Raw genomic sequence first — 20,268 nt, 5'->3', positions numbered from 1 at the left:
GGGGGGGGGGGGGGAGGAAGAGAGCGAGCGTGATTGCTCTCCCTTTTGTTTTGAAGCCCGCATTTGCTGCATCAAGCAGTTGCTTTAGTAGCAGCCAAACTTGCAGCTGTTCTGACCGCGCTCCGCCGAGGTAGGGAGCGCGGCCCTGGGTGGCGACTCCGGGCCGGAGGCTGCTGCGCTGGTGGCTGCCGGAGGGACCCCGAGAGAGTGTCTCCACGCAGCCCCTCCCTCCTGCGGTGACTGATTGTGTCTGTAGCAGCGGCCGTGCGAGAGTGTGTGCGCGCCCGTCCCCGCGAGCGCGGGGATGTCTGTCGTCTAGACAGGCGGCACCCTCCCTCCGTCCCCGGTGAGCCTGCGGGCCGCGGGGGGCGCGGGGGATGGGAGCAGAGGAGGAACCCGAATCGGTGGAGCCATTGCGGTCGCAGCTTTGGACATTCCCTACGGTGGTGATTCTGTTGGCTTTTTATTATTATTCCTGTCGCCGCGGTGTAATTGGGCCTGGGGAATAGATCCGCCAGGCGGAGCGGGGGTTAAGTTGACAGGCTCTGAAAAGCCTGCTCGCCGTGGCGAGTGACCCGAGCGGCCGCGGGGTGGGCTCCGGCTCCAGCTCTTCAGGACGACGAGCAGGTGACTGTCCTGGACGCGGGTCGTGGGGGCAGGGAGGGCAGGGGGTTGTGGTTCGGTCTGCGGCGGCGGAGGTCTGCGGCCCCCGAGGACCGCGGGCCGGAGCTCGGGTGCGTCTGGAGGAAGCATCCCGGGGACCGCGGGTGTGAGTTGGGAATGTCTTAACACTGACATTAAAAGACAATCGGGGTTCGGAACCCCTCCTTTGGTCGGCGTTGGCTGTTGGGTTTCGTGGAGTTTTCAGGGCTGGGGTTGGGGGGCCGGTGTGAGCAGGGAGGGGGTGCGACTTGTAAAGGGGAGGGTTGGCTGCCGGAGGCCTGTGTGTTCCCACCCCGAGGAGCGAGGCGTCGCCTCCCCCGCCCAGCTGTTTGTGTGTGTACACACCGCTCTGGCGTGTGTGGGGGGCGGGGCGTGGGGGGGACAGACCCCGGGGAGGTGGGGCCGAGGGTGGGAACGATGGAAAGCTATATTCTTACAGTCCGGGCGGAGTCAAGACCAAGGTGCCTGCAAGGTAAGGTTCATTCTGAGACCACTTCTCTTGGCTTGTCGGAGGCCACCGTCTCCTTTCTGTGTGCACACGAGCTCTTCTTCGTGCACTTGCTGGGGGAGCGGTGGGGACAGAGAGAGAGAAGGTACTAGCTCTCCTGGCATCTCACTCTTGTGGGCACCAATCCCATGGCGTCCCACCCTCACGACCTCATCTAACCTCCTAAAGGACCCATCTCCACATAACATACGTTAAGGGTTGGGCTTCACATATGAGTTCGGGAGAGGGGCACACAGACATTCAGTCCGTAACCCAGGAGTGCCCAATGCATATCAGGGACTCAACACATATTTGCAGAATGAATGAACGTTAGCATTAGGAACGTCAGAGGATCCTGCCCTCCTGTTCGGAGCCATAGTGAGAATCAAACAAAGAAGCATGTCAGCAAACGTCGCTGTGGGCTCACTCCTGGACTCGGCACTGGTTAGTACATGCAAAACACTAGACAAGATCCACGTCCTCACAGAGCTGATGATCCCGCCGGGAAGAGAAATCCGCAGAAAACACTCAAAGGACCAGATACGATAGGGGTCACAGAGAGTCAAACCGTGGGACGTAGGCCTCAGGGGTACCTATCCGCATGCCCTCTCTCCAACGCTCCTTACCAGGCTGGTGTACAAGTTCCCTGGGTGTCTATTGAATTAGAAACAACAAGAAAAAATCAGAGGTTACTTTATAGGGCACGGCCCCCCAGAGCCAGACATGACAGAAGCAAATAAACAGAAGGTCTCTTTGGTGCCATCCTAATACCCCTTCCAGGACCTTCTGGATTTTTGCAGTTTTAGTATTATGACCTTCTTTCCAGCTGCTTAGGCTGCTACCCAGCGCATGCCATGGCCAGCTCACCCGTGACGATGGGTCACACCCTGAGCCTGTCCCACCACCCCATGCACCAGCAGCACTAGCTGCTCTCTTTCTTGTCAAATGGTGGGAGACTCACCTGCTATTCAACACCAGGTGACTGAAGATGTCTGCACGAGGGCTCCCTTTGCCAGCGGTGAGGCTTCATCCTTCTATGCCCGCAGAACCTGGCTCCTGGGGAGCATGCCGGTGCCACCCTCCTCACCGCCATGACGCCCGACTGGAATTCTGAGGCAGGTGGTCATCAGAGCCACCCTGAAGGGCCACTCTGTGAACATCACACTTCTTGAGATGTCTAGAAAGCCCGATCATGAAAATGATACTACCTTTCTCTATGCGTGCAAAGGAAATCGATATTTTAATTCCATCCATAGGAATAAGACATAAAGTGCCAATATTACTGACCAGGCTAATCAGGGATCTGTAAGAATCATTTATAGTCATAGTCTTAGAAGTCATCACACATAGGAGGTTCTCCAGCCTGGACTTACTTTAGAACACCCCCCGCCCCCTGCAGGGAGCTTTTAAAATACGGAGCTTTTTGGCTTTGCCCCCAAAATCACAGTGTGGTGGCTCCCTGGCCACCGATATTTTAAAAAGCAGCCTAGATGGCTCAGTGTATAACCAAGGTTGAGAACCATAGATCTAGACCCTCCCGCCCTCACCACATGGACTTATTCACATGGAGGCAGAACCAGAGGGGCAACGTGACTTTGCCCAAGGTCACAAAAGCCAGACCCCGTGGCCAAGCCAGTGTGCAGAATCTCAGCCCCTAATTCCTTCTCAGAACTTCGTTCTTCTATCCATGACTATAAATGCTGGTGACCACACTCTTCCCGAGTAGCGCTTCTGAGGCTTGAGGGGGAGGGAGTGAAAAGACCAAGGGAACCGGAGGTCTGGAGGGAAGGAGGAGAGGAGCCAGGTAGCCAGCGGGAAGAAGCCACGGTGTAGGGTCGCTCTACTTCACAAGAAGAGAAGGCAGTGCCGGTGGGCAGCCACATTAGCTCTGTGCACAGCTTCCCCCAAAGGAAGAGAAAATAGTGTAGTGCTAAAGATTACACTCTGTGGTCATTGTCATGGCCTCCACTGTTACAGTTTTGCATCGCCATGAATGTTACCACAGTCCCCAAACCCAGGCACGATTCCAGCTCTGAAAAGGCAGCTGGGCCTGACCTGCCTCCCTTCACCTGCCCAGGGGAAAATTGCAGGCGACACAAATGCGGCCACTCCCAGGGGACAATCATGTGCTGAAAGGGCCCTGTGTCTTAGAGGCTGCACATGTAATACCCAATTATCCCCTGGCTTCCCCAGGGGAGAGAATGGAGAGGTGAGGGTTTTCAAAGCCAGCAGCCCTCAAGGCTCCATTATGGGGACACTCACATAGCCGCCTTTCTCCAAACACCACAGAAGGTCACGGGGACACAGGGCAACAGAAGTGTTCTTTGGGGCTTGAAGGAGAATAGCCTCTCTTCCTGTCCTGGCCCAGTCGGGAGACCCCAACTTCCATTCTTAGCTAGAGAAACAAAGATGGAGGCATTGATCCAGAAATTCAGTATCACATGGGAGCGCCTTCCGGGCCTAGCTCCGTGGGGGAAACTTTGGACAAGACCCAGAGAAAAGTCCAGGAGGGGCCTGCTCTCATCCAAGACCACTGTGCTCTGTAGTCCCCGTTCCGGCCACCTGCCCCAGGCCTTCACGGGGTCTTCCCTCAGCACATCCCGACTGCCACCCGCTCCCACCCTCTGCCTGCCTCAGGCTCTTTCTCTCTGTTGTGTCTCCAGCCACACTGCTAGCAAGGCCCTAAGGGCCAGAAACACACCAGCTACTCTTCTAGCTCTGCTTCCCGTGGCCATTAACACAGTGCCGAGCTCACAATAAATCAATGCAATGGATATTTCTGGATTGAAAGAGAAGACATTCACTTGTTTCAAGTCTGAACCTCTGGGTGATTTCACTCCCTTTTTTTTCACCACTGGGAAATGTTTTAATTTTGGAAATGCTTTTGCAGCTCATGAAAAGCATTTTATTCTTAAATTCCACACAGTATTTGGAGGTGGGAGTATCTTTTGTAATTTTGAGAGTATAGGTCTCTAATGCCTGGAGATTGAATCTAGTTCTAGAACTTACTATCACAAGGTTACTTTGGGCCAGTGTTTAACTTTTTCAAGGCTCAGTTCCTCATCTGTAAGAATGGACTTAATATTAGTGCCTTGGTCCTTGAATTGTTGTAGAAAATTACATGACATAATGCAAGTAAGGCTCTTCTCATGTTGCCTGGCACCTGGTAAGTGCTAGCTAAAAGTGAAATATCATTTCTACGGAGGGCCTATGTGGCACAGCGTCTGACTCTTGGTTTTGACTCAGAATCACGATCTCAGGGTGGTGAGATAGAGACCCATGTTGAGCTCCGCCTCAGCAGGGAGTTTTCTTGGGGTTCTCTCCCTCTCCCTCTGATCTTCCGCTTGTGCTAGGAGTTGAGTCCTAAAGGATGGGAAGTAGAAACTCTGTGAATGAGTGGAGGGAAGGAAAAATACATAAATAAATAATCAATGGCTCCGGGAAGAACATTCCAGGTAATAAGAACGAGGACATGATTAAGACTACTGGCGGGAGTCTAACCCACAGGCTGTCCTGGCAATAATGGAGGAAAATGTGGCTTGAGCCAGGGAGCCATCTGATTTGAGAACTCTGCCAGAAAGTGGTTTCCAATAGCTTGCTATTGGCGACGCGGCAGAACGTGCTGGTTGCCGTCCAAGTACCCAGGCTTCCTTCTCCCTCACCAGCAGGACTCCGTATGTTGAGTGTGACAAATGCCCAGAGTAAAAATCATTCCCCAGTCTCTCTTGCAAGTCAGGGTAGCCAATGAAATGTAGGCAGAAATATATACTTTTCTTACTTTTTATAATAACAAATACAACGTCTCCCAAAGTAGAGAAATCATTATAAGAACTGCCATGTACCCTGCGCACGGTTTATATAGCTATCAACATTTCACTCTTCATTTCACTGATCCTTCCAATTCTTGTGTCTTTTTTCTTTTCCTAGATTATTTTATTTTTTTAATTTCATGTATTTATTTTTTTTTATTATTATTTTTAGGGGAGAAGGCGTTCGAGTGGAGGGGTGGGGTTAGAGGAGGACACTGGGGAAGGGGTGGGAGAGAGAATCTCAAGCAGGCTCACACTCCCAGCATGGAGCCTGAAGCTGGGCTCGATCTCTTGACCCTGAGATTATGACCTGACCGAAATCAAAGAGTTGGGGGCTCGACTGACTGAGCCATCCAGGTGCCCCCAAATTATTTTTAAAGCAAAGCCCAGAGGTTATATTCTTTCCACCCATAAATACTTCCAGTGTCCATCTCTCCAAAATACTTCCTTTTTTTTAACATAACTTCGATACTAATATCATACCTAACAAAATGAACAATAATTCCCCAATATTATCTAATACGCAGTTTGTACTTCTTTGGGACCTTTTAAGGAGACTGATTTGGCAGAGAATCAAATGTCCCTTTGCCCTTCCTCCCATTCCTCCGCTGTCAGGTGACGCTCAGGTAGCTAGAGCTCAAGTCATCATTTTGTGACCATGAGCCAACTTTGAGATGGAAGCCATGCACGGCCCCGGAGGCAGACTGGAAAGAAGGGCAGAGCCAGCGGTCGAAACATGGACCTACCACTTCAACATGAGACTGCCCAATTCTGGACATTTTTTGTTTCTCCATGCGCTTTTCTTTTTAAGAATAATCGACTTTCCTTTTGAGCTTCGTTTGGGTTTACGGAAAAATCAAGCAGGAAGAACAGTGTTTCCATATCTGGCCTCCCCCTCCCCACTGTTTCCCTTATTATTAACATCTTGCATTGAGTGGGGGTACATGTATCCACAGTTGATGAGCCGATATCGAATGTATTATTATTAACTAAAATCCACAGTTTATTGGGGTTCACTCTTGATGTTGGACATTCTATAGGTTCTGACATACATGTGATGACTTGCATCCCCCATTGTAGTTATCAGACAGAGTAGTTTCACCGTCCTACAAAGCCCCCCATGCTACATCTGTTCATCCCTCCCTTCTCTCCTCCAGAATGCTTAGCAACCATTGATCTTTCCTCTCTTTTGCTCTGGTTTTGCCTTTTCCAGAATGTCATATAGTTGGGATCATCCAGCCTTATCCAACTGGCTTTTTTTTCACCTAGCCGTATATATTTAAAAGGTTTCTCCATATCTTTCTGTGGCCTGATAGCGCATTTCATTTTGGCTCGCAGAATGAGCATCCATTGCCTGGATGAACCACAGTTTATTTACCCAGTCACCTACTGAAGGACATCTTGAGCTTCAAGTTTTTCCAGTTATGAGAACAAAGCTGCTATAAACATCCATGTGCGAGTTTTTGTGTGGACATAAGTTTTTAGTTCCTTTGGGTAAAAATACCAAGGAACGTGATTGCTGGATCACATGGGAAGAGGTATGTTTAGTTCTGGAAGAAGCTGCCAAACTGTCTTCAAAGTGGCTGTACCAACTTTTTTTTTTTTTTTTTTTAATGTGAGAGAAAATCCCGATCATTTCTGAAGCCGCTGTAACTGGGGTCTCTGTTGTCGCAGCCGAATGCAATGCCTCACTGACCACGATTGGGAAGGTACCTGCTAGTGCTGATTACCTGGACAGAAGTCTTCTACCAGCACACCACATGTCATCTCAGCCAAAAGCCCGTGGCTACTTGGCTCCTCTAGCCATGTGTTATTTTCCATTGACATTTCTGCTGCTTTTTCATGAGAAGGTCAGGAGGACTGCCAGCGCATAACACAGACCCATGGCTCTCTCCTATTCTAGTTCTCTCTTAGCACTGGCAATCCAAGAAAAGATTCCAGTGTGTCTTGGCTACTATTTACGCCTTGTTAAAAGGACTCTTCAAATGATTCCTTCTTCTGCTGGGTGCTTGCAAACCATTTTGCTGCTTAATAATCCGCTCCACATGTCTTTTGGCATTTCTCTGGTCCTTCATGATTTCACAAGATTAAGGGTGGTGGTTTAATAGTTAGTCTGCAAATCCCTTTGTAGCTGGAATCCTCAAAAGGCTGTAGTGACGATACTCCCCCCATCATTATCCGTAATCGAAATCATTTTAGCAACTTGATTTGGTTTCGCAGCGTGCAATAGTTGTGTTCTGGGGGAGCCATCTATAAAGCCACATTATTTATAAATTAATTCCTGTTTTAAGTGAATGGGAAAACTCATCACAAGAGAAGAGGATAATTCAGTGAATCTTTCTATAAAGCAAATAATTCCATTATAGGAATAATCACCGTCTAATTTAGTTCTCTATGAATATGAGATGTTCAAATATGGAGGGTTTTTACATGTGGAGATTATAGTCGAACATTTGAGTTATGCTCCTTTTTCTCTTTCACCACGTATTATCATTGTTGTGTTCATTATTGTTTGTTGTCATCACCAGGAATGGCACTACATTTTGAGAAACATAAGAAAAGAACCGCATGGCTGGAGGTGGAAGCAAGTCTTGCTCAGTGCCGGAATCCTTCGTGGCCTCCTTCACGAGTCCGCCTTCAGTGGTTTGTAACAATGACTTGCTGATAGGGCCTTGGGCGAATCACCAACTCAGAAACTCTCACAGATTCTCAGTTTCTTCATCTGGAAGCTGGCAGCTGATGAAACTAGTGTAAAAATCGAGTGAGAGTAACTAACATAGGCTGCTGTGATGGTTAATTTTAGCAGCGACAACTCGACTCAGCTACAGGATGCCCAGAGCTAGTCAAACATGATTTCTGGGGAGTGTCTATGAGGGTAATCCCCCAGAAAAAAAGTAGTATTTGATTTAGTAGACTGAGTGAAAATCATCCTCCTGTGTATATATACGTTTATACACACACATATATATATCCTCATGTGTACACACACACACACACACACCCTGTTGGTTCTGTTTCTCTGGAAACCCTAATACAAGATAAGAGGGTCGACCACATGCTAATGTGTTCAATTAATGTCAGCGCTGATCGTACTATTATGAGCGTGTCATTGTGGGTGGGATTAGGGCGCCTGGGTAGCACAGCAGTTCGCACGTCTGCCCTTCGGCTCAGGCGTAATCCTGGCGTTATGGGGCCAGAGGCATCAGACCTATAAGCTATGACTTCCGCTTTGTTCTCCTCCCTTCCACCACTTGTTCCCTCTATAGCCTTTGTGGCCGCCTATATATATGAAACAAGATAAATAAAAATCTTTAGAGACAAAAAAACAAAAAATAAAAACTTAATGAGAAATTTGAGTTGAACAGGCCTTTCTTCTTTCCAAAATACCCCGCTTGTATTTTTGACTTTTAAGTAGATGACACTCTAGAAAAGAAAGAAGCTTAGAAAAGTATAATGTCTCGGCATAATGTGGAGGAGGGATGGAACCCTAGGTATTGCTGTTGATGAAAAGTAAAAATGGTACAACTGCCAGGAAGAACAGTATGGAGAGGTTCCCTCAAAAACTAAAAATAGCAGGGACCATAGCAGTCCCAGCAATCCCGCTTCTGGGTGTGTGCCCCCAAAGAAATGAAAGCAAGGCCTCAAGAGATATTTGCACACCCATGTTCATGGCAGCGTTACTCACAATAGCCAAGGGTGAAAGTAATCCAACTGTGCATCAGTAGACGAGTGGGTAAGCAAAATGTAGTGTATGCATGCAATGGGATAATATTCAGCTTTAGAAAGGAAGAAAATTCTGCGCGGGCTACTACATGAATGAAGCTTGAGGACATCACGCTACGTGAAATCAGCCAGTCACTTAAAAGAAAGGACAAACACTGTGATGCTATTATGAGCCCTCTACGGTGGTTAAACTCATGGAGACAGACAACAGAATGGTGGTTTACCAGAGGCTGGGGAAGAAGGAATGAGTTCTTATTGAATGGGTACAGAGTTTCCATTTCGCAAAATGAAAGTTCTATGTATGGATAATGGTAACACGACAATGTGAATGTACTTAGTGCCACAGAATTTTACATATAAACATAGTTAAGATGGTTTAATTTTATGTTATATTCATTTTACCACAATTTTTTAAAAAACAAAAAGAAAATCAGAGAGAAAAAAAAAAACCTGTAATTCCATAACTGGGGTTTTTATACTAGAAATTAAGGAATATATCCAGTGGAAGGAGAAAGTGGGAATGAAGAAGCCACAGTGAGGACAACCTGGAATGTTCTTTGAGGTGGGATTGAATGCTTGCTATAGCTGACAGGTGGACCACTCAGAGCCTGCTTGCATTTTCCCAGGATCCTAGAAGTTCATTCCACGGCCTGGAGGCTTCAGGAAGCACAGCCTAGGTTATGATCTGCATCACAGGCCCGCGACCCGCTTCCAGAGCCAGGCCCTGCCCAGGAAGCAGGATCGAAAATTACAACTCAATCGAGGCAAAAGAGTTCACTGGTGCTGGCTTAATGGTGAATTACAAGGTGATTATTAGAATGCTCAGGCAAAGATTTCATCTGAGTACTTTAAGTAGCCTAAAAAACTCAAACTCACTCAGAAAAAAAAACTAAATTAATGTTATTTTCTACCAATTACAGATGCCCTCAGTGACTGTATAAAGGTTGTCATGGCAACATGCCATGAAGGGGTATGTTTGATAAGGCCTGAAATAAAGTACATAGCAGAAAGGGAACGTTTCATCTTATCTCTGTGTCAGATCAAAATTTTGTTTTCTAGGTTGGGGGACAGGCCAACTGTCTGCGGTCTGCTCCTCTCTCTTCCGTGGCCCATCTGAGGTTCCAGACTGGCTGGCCCTGCAGGGAGGGTCCAACATCTTCCCGTATAGCTCTCCCTTCCCCTGGGATGGTCTCCAATTGATGTCAGTCAAATGGCATCTTTCCTTGTTTTTGAAAACCTCCTTTGCCACTTCCTCCAAGCCTTCCCTGATGTACTGGCAGTCCAGTGATCTCTAGACCAGAGTCAATGCCACTGGTGAGCTGTGCTCATTTAGACTTTGCAGAAATTCTTCAAAAGAATTCAGCAAACCCCTATTCCTGGCTTAAAGATGGAACACAATAAATTCAAGGCTTCTTACACTCTTTATTCAAGTATCAAACTTGATCAAAATCAGTCAACTCCTGGGAAGGGGTGGTCATGAGTGAGAAATCATGCTGTGAACCACACCTAATAACCACAGGTGCATTCCAGGCTGAGTTTCTGGCAAAGCACAATCTGTCAATGAGGGCTGATGCTGGATACACCGGTGAGCTGCTATTTAAGGAAACTATGGTTACTCCTTTTGCCAAAAGGATGATCATCTCATAAAGTGTCTTTTGTGTAAACTCCTATTTTCATGTATTGGGTATATTTTAGAATGTAAAAAAGCCTTTCTGGAGGAAAGGTAAAGTCTAAGCAAATTTGATAATCAATATTGTCAAAAACAAAAAGGAGGTGGGACGTGCGGATTGTGTCTCCCACATGGGTGAGAGGAGAGAGAACATCTGCTTCGAGCCTCAGGGCACCATCGTACTTTCCCCAGGCTCTGCTGACAGGGGAAGATGATAAGGGGATGACTGGGTTGGTAGCTCAAGCCAGAATGAATCCAGGGTCTGGGGCGCACTTTCGCTCAAAACACAAAATCTAACGGCACTCCTGTGGGGCACAAGAATAAGTCCCAAGTGATCAGATTTTCTTCCCAAAAGGACCCATATAACCTATCCCCAAGATAACAACAAAAACACCAATAATAACCAAAAAATAAAACCTAAGCTTCCAGGGAGCACTTACAATGCGCAAAGTGCTTTTTGTATACATGACCGCCCCTAATCCTCCTAACTGAGACACAAAGGGGAGGCACTGTTATTCCCCCATTTTATAGAGGACACGAGTTCGGTTATAAAGGGTTTGGCTGCAGATAAACCCTGATGCAATCGGCCTCCGGAGGCCAGGCTCACCGCAACTCCCACGTTACTAACCACTGGACCTTCTGCCTCTTCCTTCCCTTTGCTGACTTCCCACCCTACCTGTAGTTTCCCATTTATGAAGCCCAGGCTGCCGGCCAGCCTTCCCCTACCCTCCCCGCGCATAAATAACACTCGGGCTTCAAAAGCCTGACTCAGGTTCCACATCTGTGAAGCTTCCACAATGCTCTGGCTCTCAAGATACCCCTTTCCCTGAACAGTCAACTCCATCTCTATTTGGTATCTGGCATATCTCAGGTTTTTAAAATTGCTCCATTTCCTGTTTAAAATGTGCCGTCTTGAGGGTGCCTGGGTGGCTCAATCTGTTCAGTGCCTTCGGCTCAGAGTCACTTTGATCCCAGAGGTCCTGGGATGGAGCTCCATGTCGGAGCTCAATGCTCGATGGGGAGCCTGCTTCTCCCTCTCCCTCTGTCTGCAGCTCCCACAGCGTGGCACACACGTTCTCTCTCTCTGTCAAAATCAATAAATAAAATCTTGAAAAATAAAAATGACTATATTTTTAAAAATTAATAAATAAATAATAAAAAGCTTACTGGGGTAATAAATAAGTTGAAGGGGAATTCAGATTCAGTTGACTGCATCTCTTCATTATTTCCATAATCATTTGTGCAACAAATTGGGAAACGTGACAAGCATTAAAAATCCGCCTGGGCGGCCTGGCGGTTAGCGTCTGCCTTGACTCAGGGTGTGATCCCCTGCGTTATGGGATCCAGCCATCAGGCTCCTCCACTATGAGTCTGCTTCTTCCTCTCCCACTCCCCCTGCTTGTGTTCCCTCTCTCACTGGCTGTCTCTATCTCTGTCAAATAAATAAAATCTTTAAAAGCCAGGAAATAAAATAAAAATCAGATATGGTATGTATTTGCCAAAATGAGCCACTGGGGTGTCAGAAGAAAGTATTTGTGAAATTTACTGATATTCACTTTTATATAAATATGGGCAAAAACAGGGCACCTGGGTGGCTCAGTCAGTTGAACGTCCACTTCACGGTTTTGGCTCAGGTTGTGATCTCAGGGGTTGTGAGATTGAGCCCTGAAGTGGGCTCCCCCACTCAATGGGGAAACTGCTTGAGATTTCCTTCTGCCCCTCCCGCACTTGCACGAGGTATTGTGTGTGTGTGTGCTCTCTCTCTCAAATAAATAACATAAATCTTTTTAAATAAATAAACAAATAAATAAGGGCTTAAAAAATAATCTCGGACTTTTTTGAATCATTAATTCCAAAAATTTTAAATCATTTAAAAACACATTTCATCTTTATGGAAATACTGGGGGAATGGGTGAAATAGGTGAAGGAGATTAGGAGTACACTTATCATGACGAGCACTGGTAATGCACAAGAGTTGTTGAATCATTATATTGTACACCTGAAGCTAATATAACACTGTATGTTAACTATACTGGGATTAAAAAACTAAAAAAATTAATTAAAAAATAATCACACTGTACACATTAAACTTATAGAATGTTAAAAAAATATTTATTTCATCTTTAGACCATCATTTAAAGCGTCTATTCTGGTAAAATAATCTGGAGCCAGATAACTGACAAACATATTAGATCAAAAAATATTTTTTGACCCGATGAGATATGTGAACAAAGATCATTCTTCTATGGCATAAAATCATTTGGGGCATACACATCTCTGAAGTCTCAGTTTAAAAGAAAAAAATACTCCTATTTTATAGGAGTATAGCTCCTCATTGACTCACCGGTGAGGAAGAACAGCGTTTCCTACAGCTGGAGGACAGGGAGCTCCCCTGGGGACTTAGAGAAGGTGACGCCTGCTGTTCGGGAAGAGGGCGTGGATTAAGCTCGCGAGCTCCTGAGGTCCACTGCCGGCTGGCTGTGTGCTCCCCCTCTCACCCCGCGGCAAGTTCCATCACCCCTCTTCCATTCCTTCTACTATAAAAGTTGCTGTGTTGAAGAAGGGAGACAAATGTTTCTTGTTGCCTGGCAAATAGTAACTACTCAATTAATATATTGGCTATTGTTCTTTGGAAAAGAAAGGGGACTTAGAGACTGTGGAAGGTTCATGGCCAAAATTATTCTGCGGACCTTTCAGAATAAGATTTAGGAGACAGGAATTACAAATTTAGTGGAGAAAAGGAGACATCTAGGATAGAAAAGGGAAGGACATCTTCGGGAGGCGTAATTCCCAGTTATAGGGATCACGTAATGGCCCTAACTCTTCTCTTCGCGAGGTCCTGCCTCTGAGGCTGTTGTTCTAGATGCCGGTCGTTGGATTACCGAGGCAGAAACCCTCTCAACGAGCACAAATGAAAGGGTACTGTAAGGATACAGAGATATCCAGGAATCTAGAGAGAAGTATAGTACACTGAGAATCAGAAAATCGAAACTGAGGTTATGTTTGACATCTCTCTCCCTCTTCCCCACTCCACCAACCCCAGCTTTCTCTCATCTTGCACTGGCCCATCAAGGCCACGGGTGGAAAGAGGGCACCAACCAAGACTGATGAGGAGCAGTCACCAATGAGCAAAAAAAAAAGGCCTTTCAGCCTCTTCTGTAGGAGATCCTGCAAGACGGATTCTGATTGACTCAGTTGATCCCTGGAGCCTGGGTCTCTTAAGTCCAGGCCTAGGCCAATGGCCTGTGGTCCCTGGGATCACGTGTTGGCCAGCTTTGCTCCAATGCCTGGCTGTCCCTCCCAGGGTGAGTATTGCAGGGTTTTACAGAGCGTAACCTGACATTGAAACTCGTTCCTTGCGGAGTTGTAGGGATGTCCCTTTGCCCAGGTCCTCGTCATGGACAAGGCCATCATGTGGATAAGGAGCTCCTGCCACTGACCTGAGGTCTGACCTTAGACTCTGAGGGACTTGAAGAATGCCTGACTACTCGTGGGCTTTATTAACTATCCTTGAATCTTGCAAAACAAGATCTACTGTCTTATGTTCCCTCATGGCTTTCAGGGCTTTGTGTAACGGAGACTACAAACCCCTCAGCTCTGCTGGAGAGATGAAACAGCCTAAAAATTCGTCCTTTTGGCAGCTTAATTTTAAAGCTACTTTTACCAGGGGTTGGTGGCGCTGGGGACAGCTGGACGATAATCTTTGAGATTGTACAGTCCAGCCTTCCCATCTTACAGGTGTGGAAACTAGGCCCAGAGGGAAGAAATGTCACCCAGCAGCAAAGAGGTCGGGTGGGATCTGGAACCTACTCTCACATACTTAGTTCCACCATGGTCTTTGCAATGCCTGATGCATAGCATGTTCCCAATAAATACCCCTTGGTTTATTTCTTGTTAGCTTCTGCCTTTTTACAAGCTCGATGGATTCTCTATTGATGCCCTTCCTCCACCACCAACTTCAGCCCCAGAGGATCACTTTCCAATCTGCCTTTCAGATGTTGGTCTTTGGGGTTGTGAGTGGAAGCCGAGATGAGCACAGGTGAAATATAACCTGGTTCTATCAAGCCACTATCTCCAGGCCAACACCACAGCTTGCAGAGTGCAGGGCACCAGACGGGTAACTTCCTTCCTTCTGCCGGGCCAGTGGCCATCAGACCGACACATGATGAACCCAGCCTGAACACCTAAAGAGGGCCACATCTTCGCAACGTCTCCCAGGCCAGGGGTGCTACCCAACAGGGATTCTGGCCACTGCTGCCCTCCTCCCCCGGCCCACTTTCCTCCCAGAAGCCTTGTCTTACCATGCCAGCCTACTGGGAAGCCTTGGCTCACTTGCGAGGTCCCCCTCGCGCCATGTGGCACTTCGTCATTTTCCCTAATAGCACACGGTCTCCCCCGGCTCCTGAGAGACAGGTAGCCTCTCCCCCGACCCCACACTCTGGTAGGTTCCCACCAGGCCTCAATAAAAATGTACTGACTGAGACAGGAAAGCCTGGAAGGCAGGCAGAAGAAGGAAGGAGAAGAAAGGGAGAATATTTCTTTTTGCTACTATCTTGGGCACATGTGGTGGGGGAAAGCAGCTGCTTAAAACAGAGAATCATTCTGGTTTTCAATTTCTAGGCTATGTGGTGATCCAGTCAAACAAAGGCAACTCTTGGCAACTCAGATCTGCCACAATTAAAGCCCATTCTGGTGCTAGTTCATGAACTCCGTCCCCAGCAGCAGCTCGGACCGAGCGTGCAGCGTGGGTGTAAGATCCACTAGAGAGCAGAGAAGGAGGGACACCAGATGAGGACCACGTCAGCCCTGGGCCTCGCATTCTGGGGAGGCTTTGGTCTGAGGATCCCACAGAGCTCCCCCTCTCAAGAGATCCCCACACTCCAGCCTGGAACCCCATCATCAGAGACCATTTCAGAGAGCTCTCAATAAAAGAAAACATGTAAAGACAAATATGTAGGGGCTGGAGGAGGCGGGTCAAAGGCTTATCTTATCCTCCGTTAAGGAAGGTTTAGCAGACGGGAGGTAAAGAGAAGCCGAGCTCTGTTGACAGGGGGAGCAGAGAGGGCAAGAGTGTTGATATAGGCAGGGAGGAGAAGCAATGCGAGGGCCCAGAGGAGGTGCCCTGGCTGGGTTGACACACTACGGGGTCCTTGGGCAGCAGGATGGGGGCGGTGTGGGCTAGGAGAGCTGGCCCAGTGGAGGGTGGGGGACTAGAACCGAAGGTTCCTTGAAGACAAACCTAATCTGTTTCACACGTGAGGATGAGTCACCCCCCCCAGGAATCCCCCGGTGCACCAGCTCTGCTGGCGACTCCACAGAAAGAAAAGTTCAGGGATCCTCCCCTGGCCCAAAAACCTGGGCGAGGAAGGGAGTCCGCTGTCACGGACCACTTGCTGTGGCAGAGCCAGCGCAAAGATACTATCACCATTGCTTCTCACAAGGCCAAGGATGGCTGAATAAACTATCCAAGGTCACCATGTGGAGGTGAAGGGAAGCTGTCCAAGGTCACAGAGCTGGGAAGCAGCATACCTGCGAGTCAAACCCAGGGTCAAGCTGACGGCGGGGAAGCATGCCATCCCCACTGGCCGGCTCACCCCAGGCACTCCCCAAACAGAGAGGTGTGTACTCTCTGCGGATGTTTTTGCATTCTGCACATTGCTCAGTCTCTCCTCACCTCTGGGGGTGGTTTAAAGCAGAGAGCCAAACCAGACCCAGACCATTCCATTCTTGTCTCTTTGTAGGTAACAAACATAAACACAAGCGCAAAGCAACACTGACAACAAAAAGGTAGGTCCATGGGAATTTGCTGAGTGGATAGACTCAGTACTATTTTATATTTTGTAAACCTAGGAAGTCATCCAGATGTTAAAGCATAAAAAATAACACCCTGCTTGAACCAATGAGGCAGAAGAGGGACAAACCAGCGGGGAAGAGTCAGGTATGCTTAAACATGTTCCTTTGGTGAGGGATACCAGACCTGGGAGCATGAACTGGCTTCCCTATACCCCTCTGCGGTAAAGACCTGCTGGCTTCCCCTAGAAGGGAGGGGGATGACACGCCCCCATGCCCTTGGTACAAGAAGATCAAATGAGCGGGATTCTGCCAGGCGTCACTGTCGCGTGCTTTGCTTTCCTCCCCATAATTTGGCTCACGCGAGCCACAAGCCTGGAAGATCAGCTCTCCCACTAAAAAGCGATATCCCACTTCCTCCTTTCAAGGAGCGACTTCAAGCCTCTCACCTCTAGTGAGAAGCTCATCCCAGGCTCCTTTGTCCTCTACGATCCACCCTTCCATTCCTGCCCCTTGAACACCTCCCCCAACCTCCCCTCGCCCCCATCAATCTGCTCCTCTGCCTTGCCAAACTGCTGGGACTTTTCGGAATTGGCTTTCTGCTTCTCTCATCTGGTGCCTCTGTAGCTTTAGTCAGATATCTACCCTTCCTTTGCCTTCGTTGAAATCTTAATGATTCTTTGCTCAAGTGCCACCTCCTCCAGGAAGCTCTTCTATCCTGCAGCACCACCCTCCATCCAGGTGACTGCTCCCGTGCTGAGGTTCCTTTAGAACTTTCTGCTTATTCCTGTGTTAAGTGTTGCCTTTTCCCTATACTTTCATTGACCGTGGTCCTCACACTAGACTTTGAGCTCCAGAGAGGAGCAACTAAGGGTCTACTTGTCTTGGCATTCCCAGGCATGTCCCCATCTGTGGAAAGGAGGTCACCAAATGTCATATGTGTTTAATGAGTGGATTCACTGAAGTTATATGTGCTCACACAGTTCCTCAGATGAGTTTATAAGCCCCTTGCTTGAAGATTGGCTGCAGCCTCGTGTATTTCTAGAAAGGCCTCTCTGTCGAACCTCAGTGCCTGGGCACCTTAGTAGGTACTTGGAAAACATTGGTGATCTGGTTAAGTGATTACTGACTTATCCATTGCACTGAATTCTCCAGCCTCCAGGTCCCCAGTCCCAACTCCTTAGCATGAGCCAATGGAAAATTAATTGGTGCAAAGTGCATATCTAATTACAACATCCTCGCCCTCGCCACAGAGATGTTCAAATGTTAATTATAACATACGCATCTCAATAACAAGCTGCATTTAATGCAGCATTAATAACGCCACATGGACCGTCCCTGAGTGATACACATAAAGCTTCCTTTTATCTGCCATAGGACAGACTTTTGCACTTTCAGCACGGAGTCTCATCCTGAAAGCCTTCCTCGCTCCCGAAACCAACACGTTTCCCTTGCAAGCCTGAGTGCGCGCCTCAGCCCCCCAGTTCTCTCTCCAATGCGGGAGGTCCCCACCTCAGGGTTCCGCGCCACGGTCGCGGGGAGGGGGCGTCGGCCGGCGGTCTAGGCGTGACCCACTGACAGTCTCCGCTACATCCACGGCGGCATCCACGGCGTCCCGGCGGCGCCCGCTCTCCAAGGGCCCGCCATCCCGGGAAAGAAAGGCGAACTTCACATTACCCAGCAGGCCTCGCGCCGCCCTCTTTCCTTTCAAGTCTTTGCACGTGGCCGGAGGGTGGGGAGGCCGGACGTCACTCTCCTACATTCTCTTTCCCTGTGTCAGAGCAGGGATCGTTTTTTGTTTTTTTTTCCTTCCTCTACTCCTCCCCCACCCGCCCTCCCTCCCTCTTTTCCCTTCCCTCCTCCCTCCCCTCTCGGTTGGGTTTGTGCGCTGGGGCGCGGATCCTCACGCTTTAGCCAGGACGCGCGGAACTCGAGGCAGGGAGTCGGTCTCTCTGGAGCCTCCTCCCTCCCTTCCCCTTCCCTGCCCCTTCCCCACCCCCGACTCGGACTCGGGAGCGGCGGCCGGAGGACCCGAGGATTGAGCACTCACGCCCGCCCGCCCTCTTTTTAGTCAGCTCAGCTTGCGGATCGATTCGGGGACCCGCGGGAGGGGCTGCGTGACGCGCGTGCTTATAGCTAAACCGAGAAGACCGCCCCAAACAATTAGCCCCTTTTCCCTCCCTGCGCCCCGGCTGCCCGGCGTCCGTGCCCATCTTCCGACCCCTCTCGGTCGCGACCGCACTAACGATCTGCCCCCTCCCAGGTTCGCCGTTATCCCGCAGGGCTCCCCGCCCAGGGGGAGCCGTAGCCTGGGGCTCCGGAAGAGGGGGCTCTCGGGGGCCGCGCACACGGAGGAGCCAGGCTCGCGTCGGAGCCGCGCGGTGTAGCCGCTGTCATGTGCCGGGTTCCGGAGCCGGGGGAGGAAGAGAGCGAGCGTGATTGCTCTCCCGTTTGTTTTGAAGCCGCATTTGCTGCATCAAGCAGTTGCTTTGGTAGCAGCCAACTTTTGCAGCTGTTCTGACCGCGCTCCGCCGAGGTAGGAGCGCGGCGCCTGGAGTGGCGACTCGCCAGGAGGCTGCTGCGCTGGTGGCTGCCGGAGGGACCCGCGAGAGTGTCTCCACGAGCCCCCTCCCTCCTGCGGTGACTGATTGTGTCTGTAGCAGCGGCCGTGCGAGAGTGTGTGAACGTGCCCGTCCCCGCGAGCGCGGGGATGTCTGTCGTCTAGACAGGCGGCACCCTCCCTCCGTCCCCCGGTGAGCCTGCAGGCCAAACGGAGGCGAGGGATGGGAGCAGAGGAGGAACCCGAATCGGTGGAGCCATTGCGGTCGCAGCTTTTGGACATTCTCACGGTGGTGATTCTGTTGGCTTTTTATTATTCCTGTCCTTGCGGGTATGGGCCTGGGAATAGATCCGCCAGGCAGGCGGGGGTTAAGTTGACAGGCTCTGAAAAGCCTGCTCGCTCGTGGCGAGTGACCCGAGCGGGGCCGCGGGGTAGGGTCGGCTCCAGCTCTTCGGGACTGATTTGACAGGTGACTGTCCTGGACGCGGGTCGTGGGGCAGGGAGGGCAGGGGTTGTGGTTCGGCTCTGCGGCGGCGGAGGTCTGCGGCTCCGAGGACCTGCGGGCCGTGGATGTGTCTGGAGGAAGCATCCGAGGGACCGCAGGTGTGAGCTGGGAATGTCTTAACACTGACATTAAAAGACAATCGGGTTCCGGAACCCTCCTTTGGTCGGCGGTTGGCTGTTGGGTTTCGTGGAGTTTTCAGGGGCTGGGGTTGGGGGCCGGTGTGAGCAGGAGGGGTGGACTTCTAAGGGAGGCGTTGCTGCCGGAGGCTGTTCCCACCCGAGGAGCAGGCGTCGCCTCCCGCCAGCTGTTTGTGTGTGTACACACCGCTCTGGGCGTGTGGGGGCGGGGGCGTGGGGGGACAGACCGCGGCGTAGTGGGGACGCGCGTGGGCCCGCTTGCCCGGTGAATCGTCCCGCCAGCCCCCTCGCGGTCCCAGTTGGGCTCTTAGTCATGTCTGCTGATAGCGCCGCGCCCGCGCCACTGGTACTGGACTGGGGTCCTGCAGCTGGGCGCGCGCGGAGCCCCCTGCGTTTTGCGTGTGCGTCGAAGCTCGGCGAGGGGTTCCGGGCTCGCGGTGGCGTCGGGAGACTCGCCGTCACTCTCCCCGCGTCCCCACATGCCTGACCTGGCGGGCTGCGCCTACTCGGCTGCGCGGGTGCGGGTTCCTGGCCGAGGCGGGGAGGGGCCGCGGGTACGCGCATGTACACTCCCCACCCTCCCAACACGCTCGGGTGACCTTGCCCGCGGCGTCGGTGGGTGCGGCGTGTCTTCGCGCGCCCCGCCGCTGCCTTGCCGGACCCTGGAGAGAACCGAGCGCGCTCTGCTACCCCTTCCATTCTTGTCTTGGTCCTGGAGATCATGGGGCCAAGGCTGCCTGCGCCCACCCGGCCCTGGCCGGTCGGGTGCATGCCCGAAGCTGCTCCCGGGTGCGCGGCGGGCCGCACGCCTTCCTTGCCGCCCACTCGCCAGTCTTGTGCGGCCGGGGATTATCTCCCAGGCTAGGGGCCGGCGCGCAAGGAAGCGGCTGAGGCTGCGGGCCCTACGGCGGCAGGAGTCTCGGGA

General features: G+C 50.4%; 2 protein-coding genes across 3 annotated transcripts in view; one reads left to right on the top strand and one right to left on the bottom strand.

Moving 5' to 3' along the window:
- Positions 1-753, bottom strand: part of LOC121103229 (basic proline-rich protein-like) — a 2,902-nt gene extending 2,149 nt beyond the window's left edge. Inside the window, exon 1 of the mRNA XM_040632374.1 lies at positions 576-753. Coding sequence (XP_040488308.1) covers positions 576-753 — 178 coding nt within the window. The remainder of the gene's footprint in view (positions 1-575) is intronic.
- CTIF (cap binding complex dependent translation initiation factor) overlaps positions 1-20,268 on the top strand; it is a 308,542-nt gene that overhangs the window by 2,752 nt on the left and 285,522 nt on the right. The gene's annotated exons all lie outside the window — the stretch shown is intronic.

This window comes from Ursus maritimus, unplaced genomic scaffold, assembly GCF_017311325.1.
Source record: "Ursus maritimus isolate PB19 unplaced genomic scaffold, ASM1731132v1 scaffold_18, whole genome shotgun sequence".
NCBI classification, from domain to species: Eukaryota; Metazoa; Chordata; class Mammalia; order Carnivora; family Ursidae; genus Ursus; species Ursus maritimus.
Note: the sequence above shows the minus strand (reverse complement) of the source record. Positions and strands in the feature narration are given on the sequence as shown.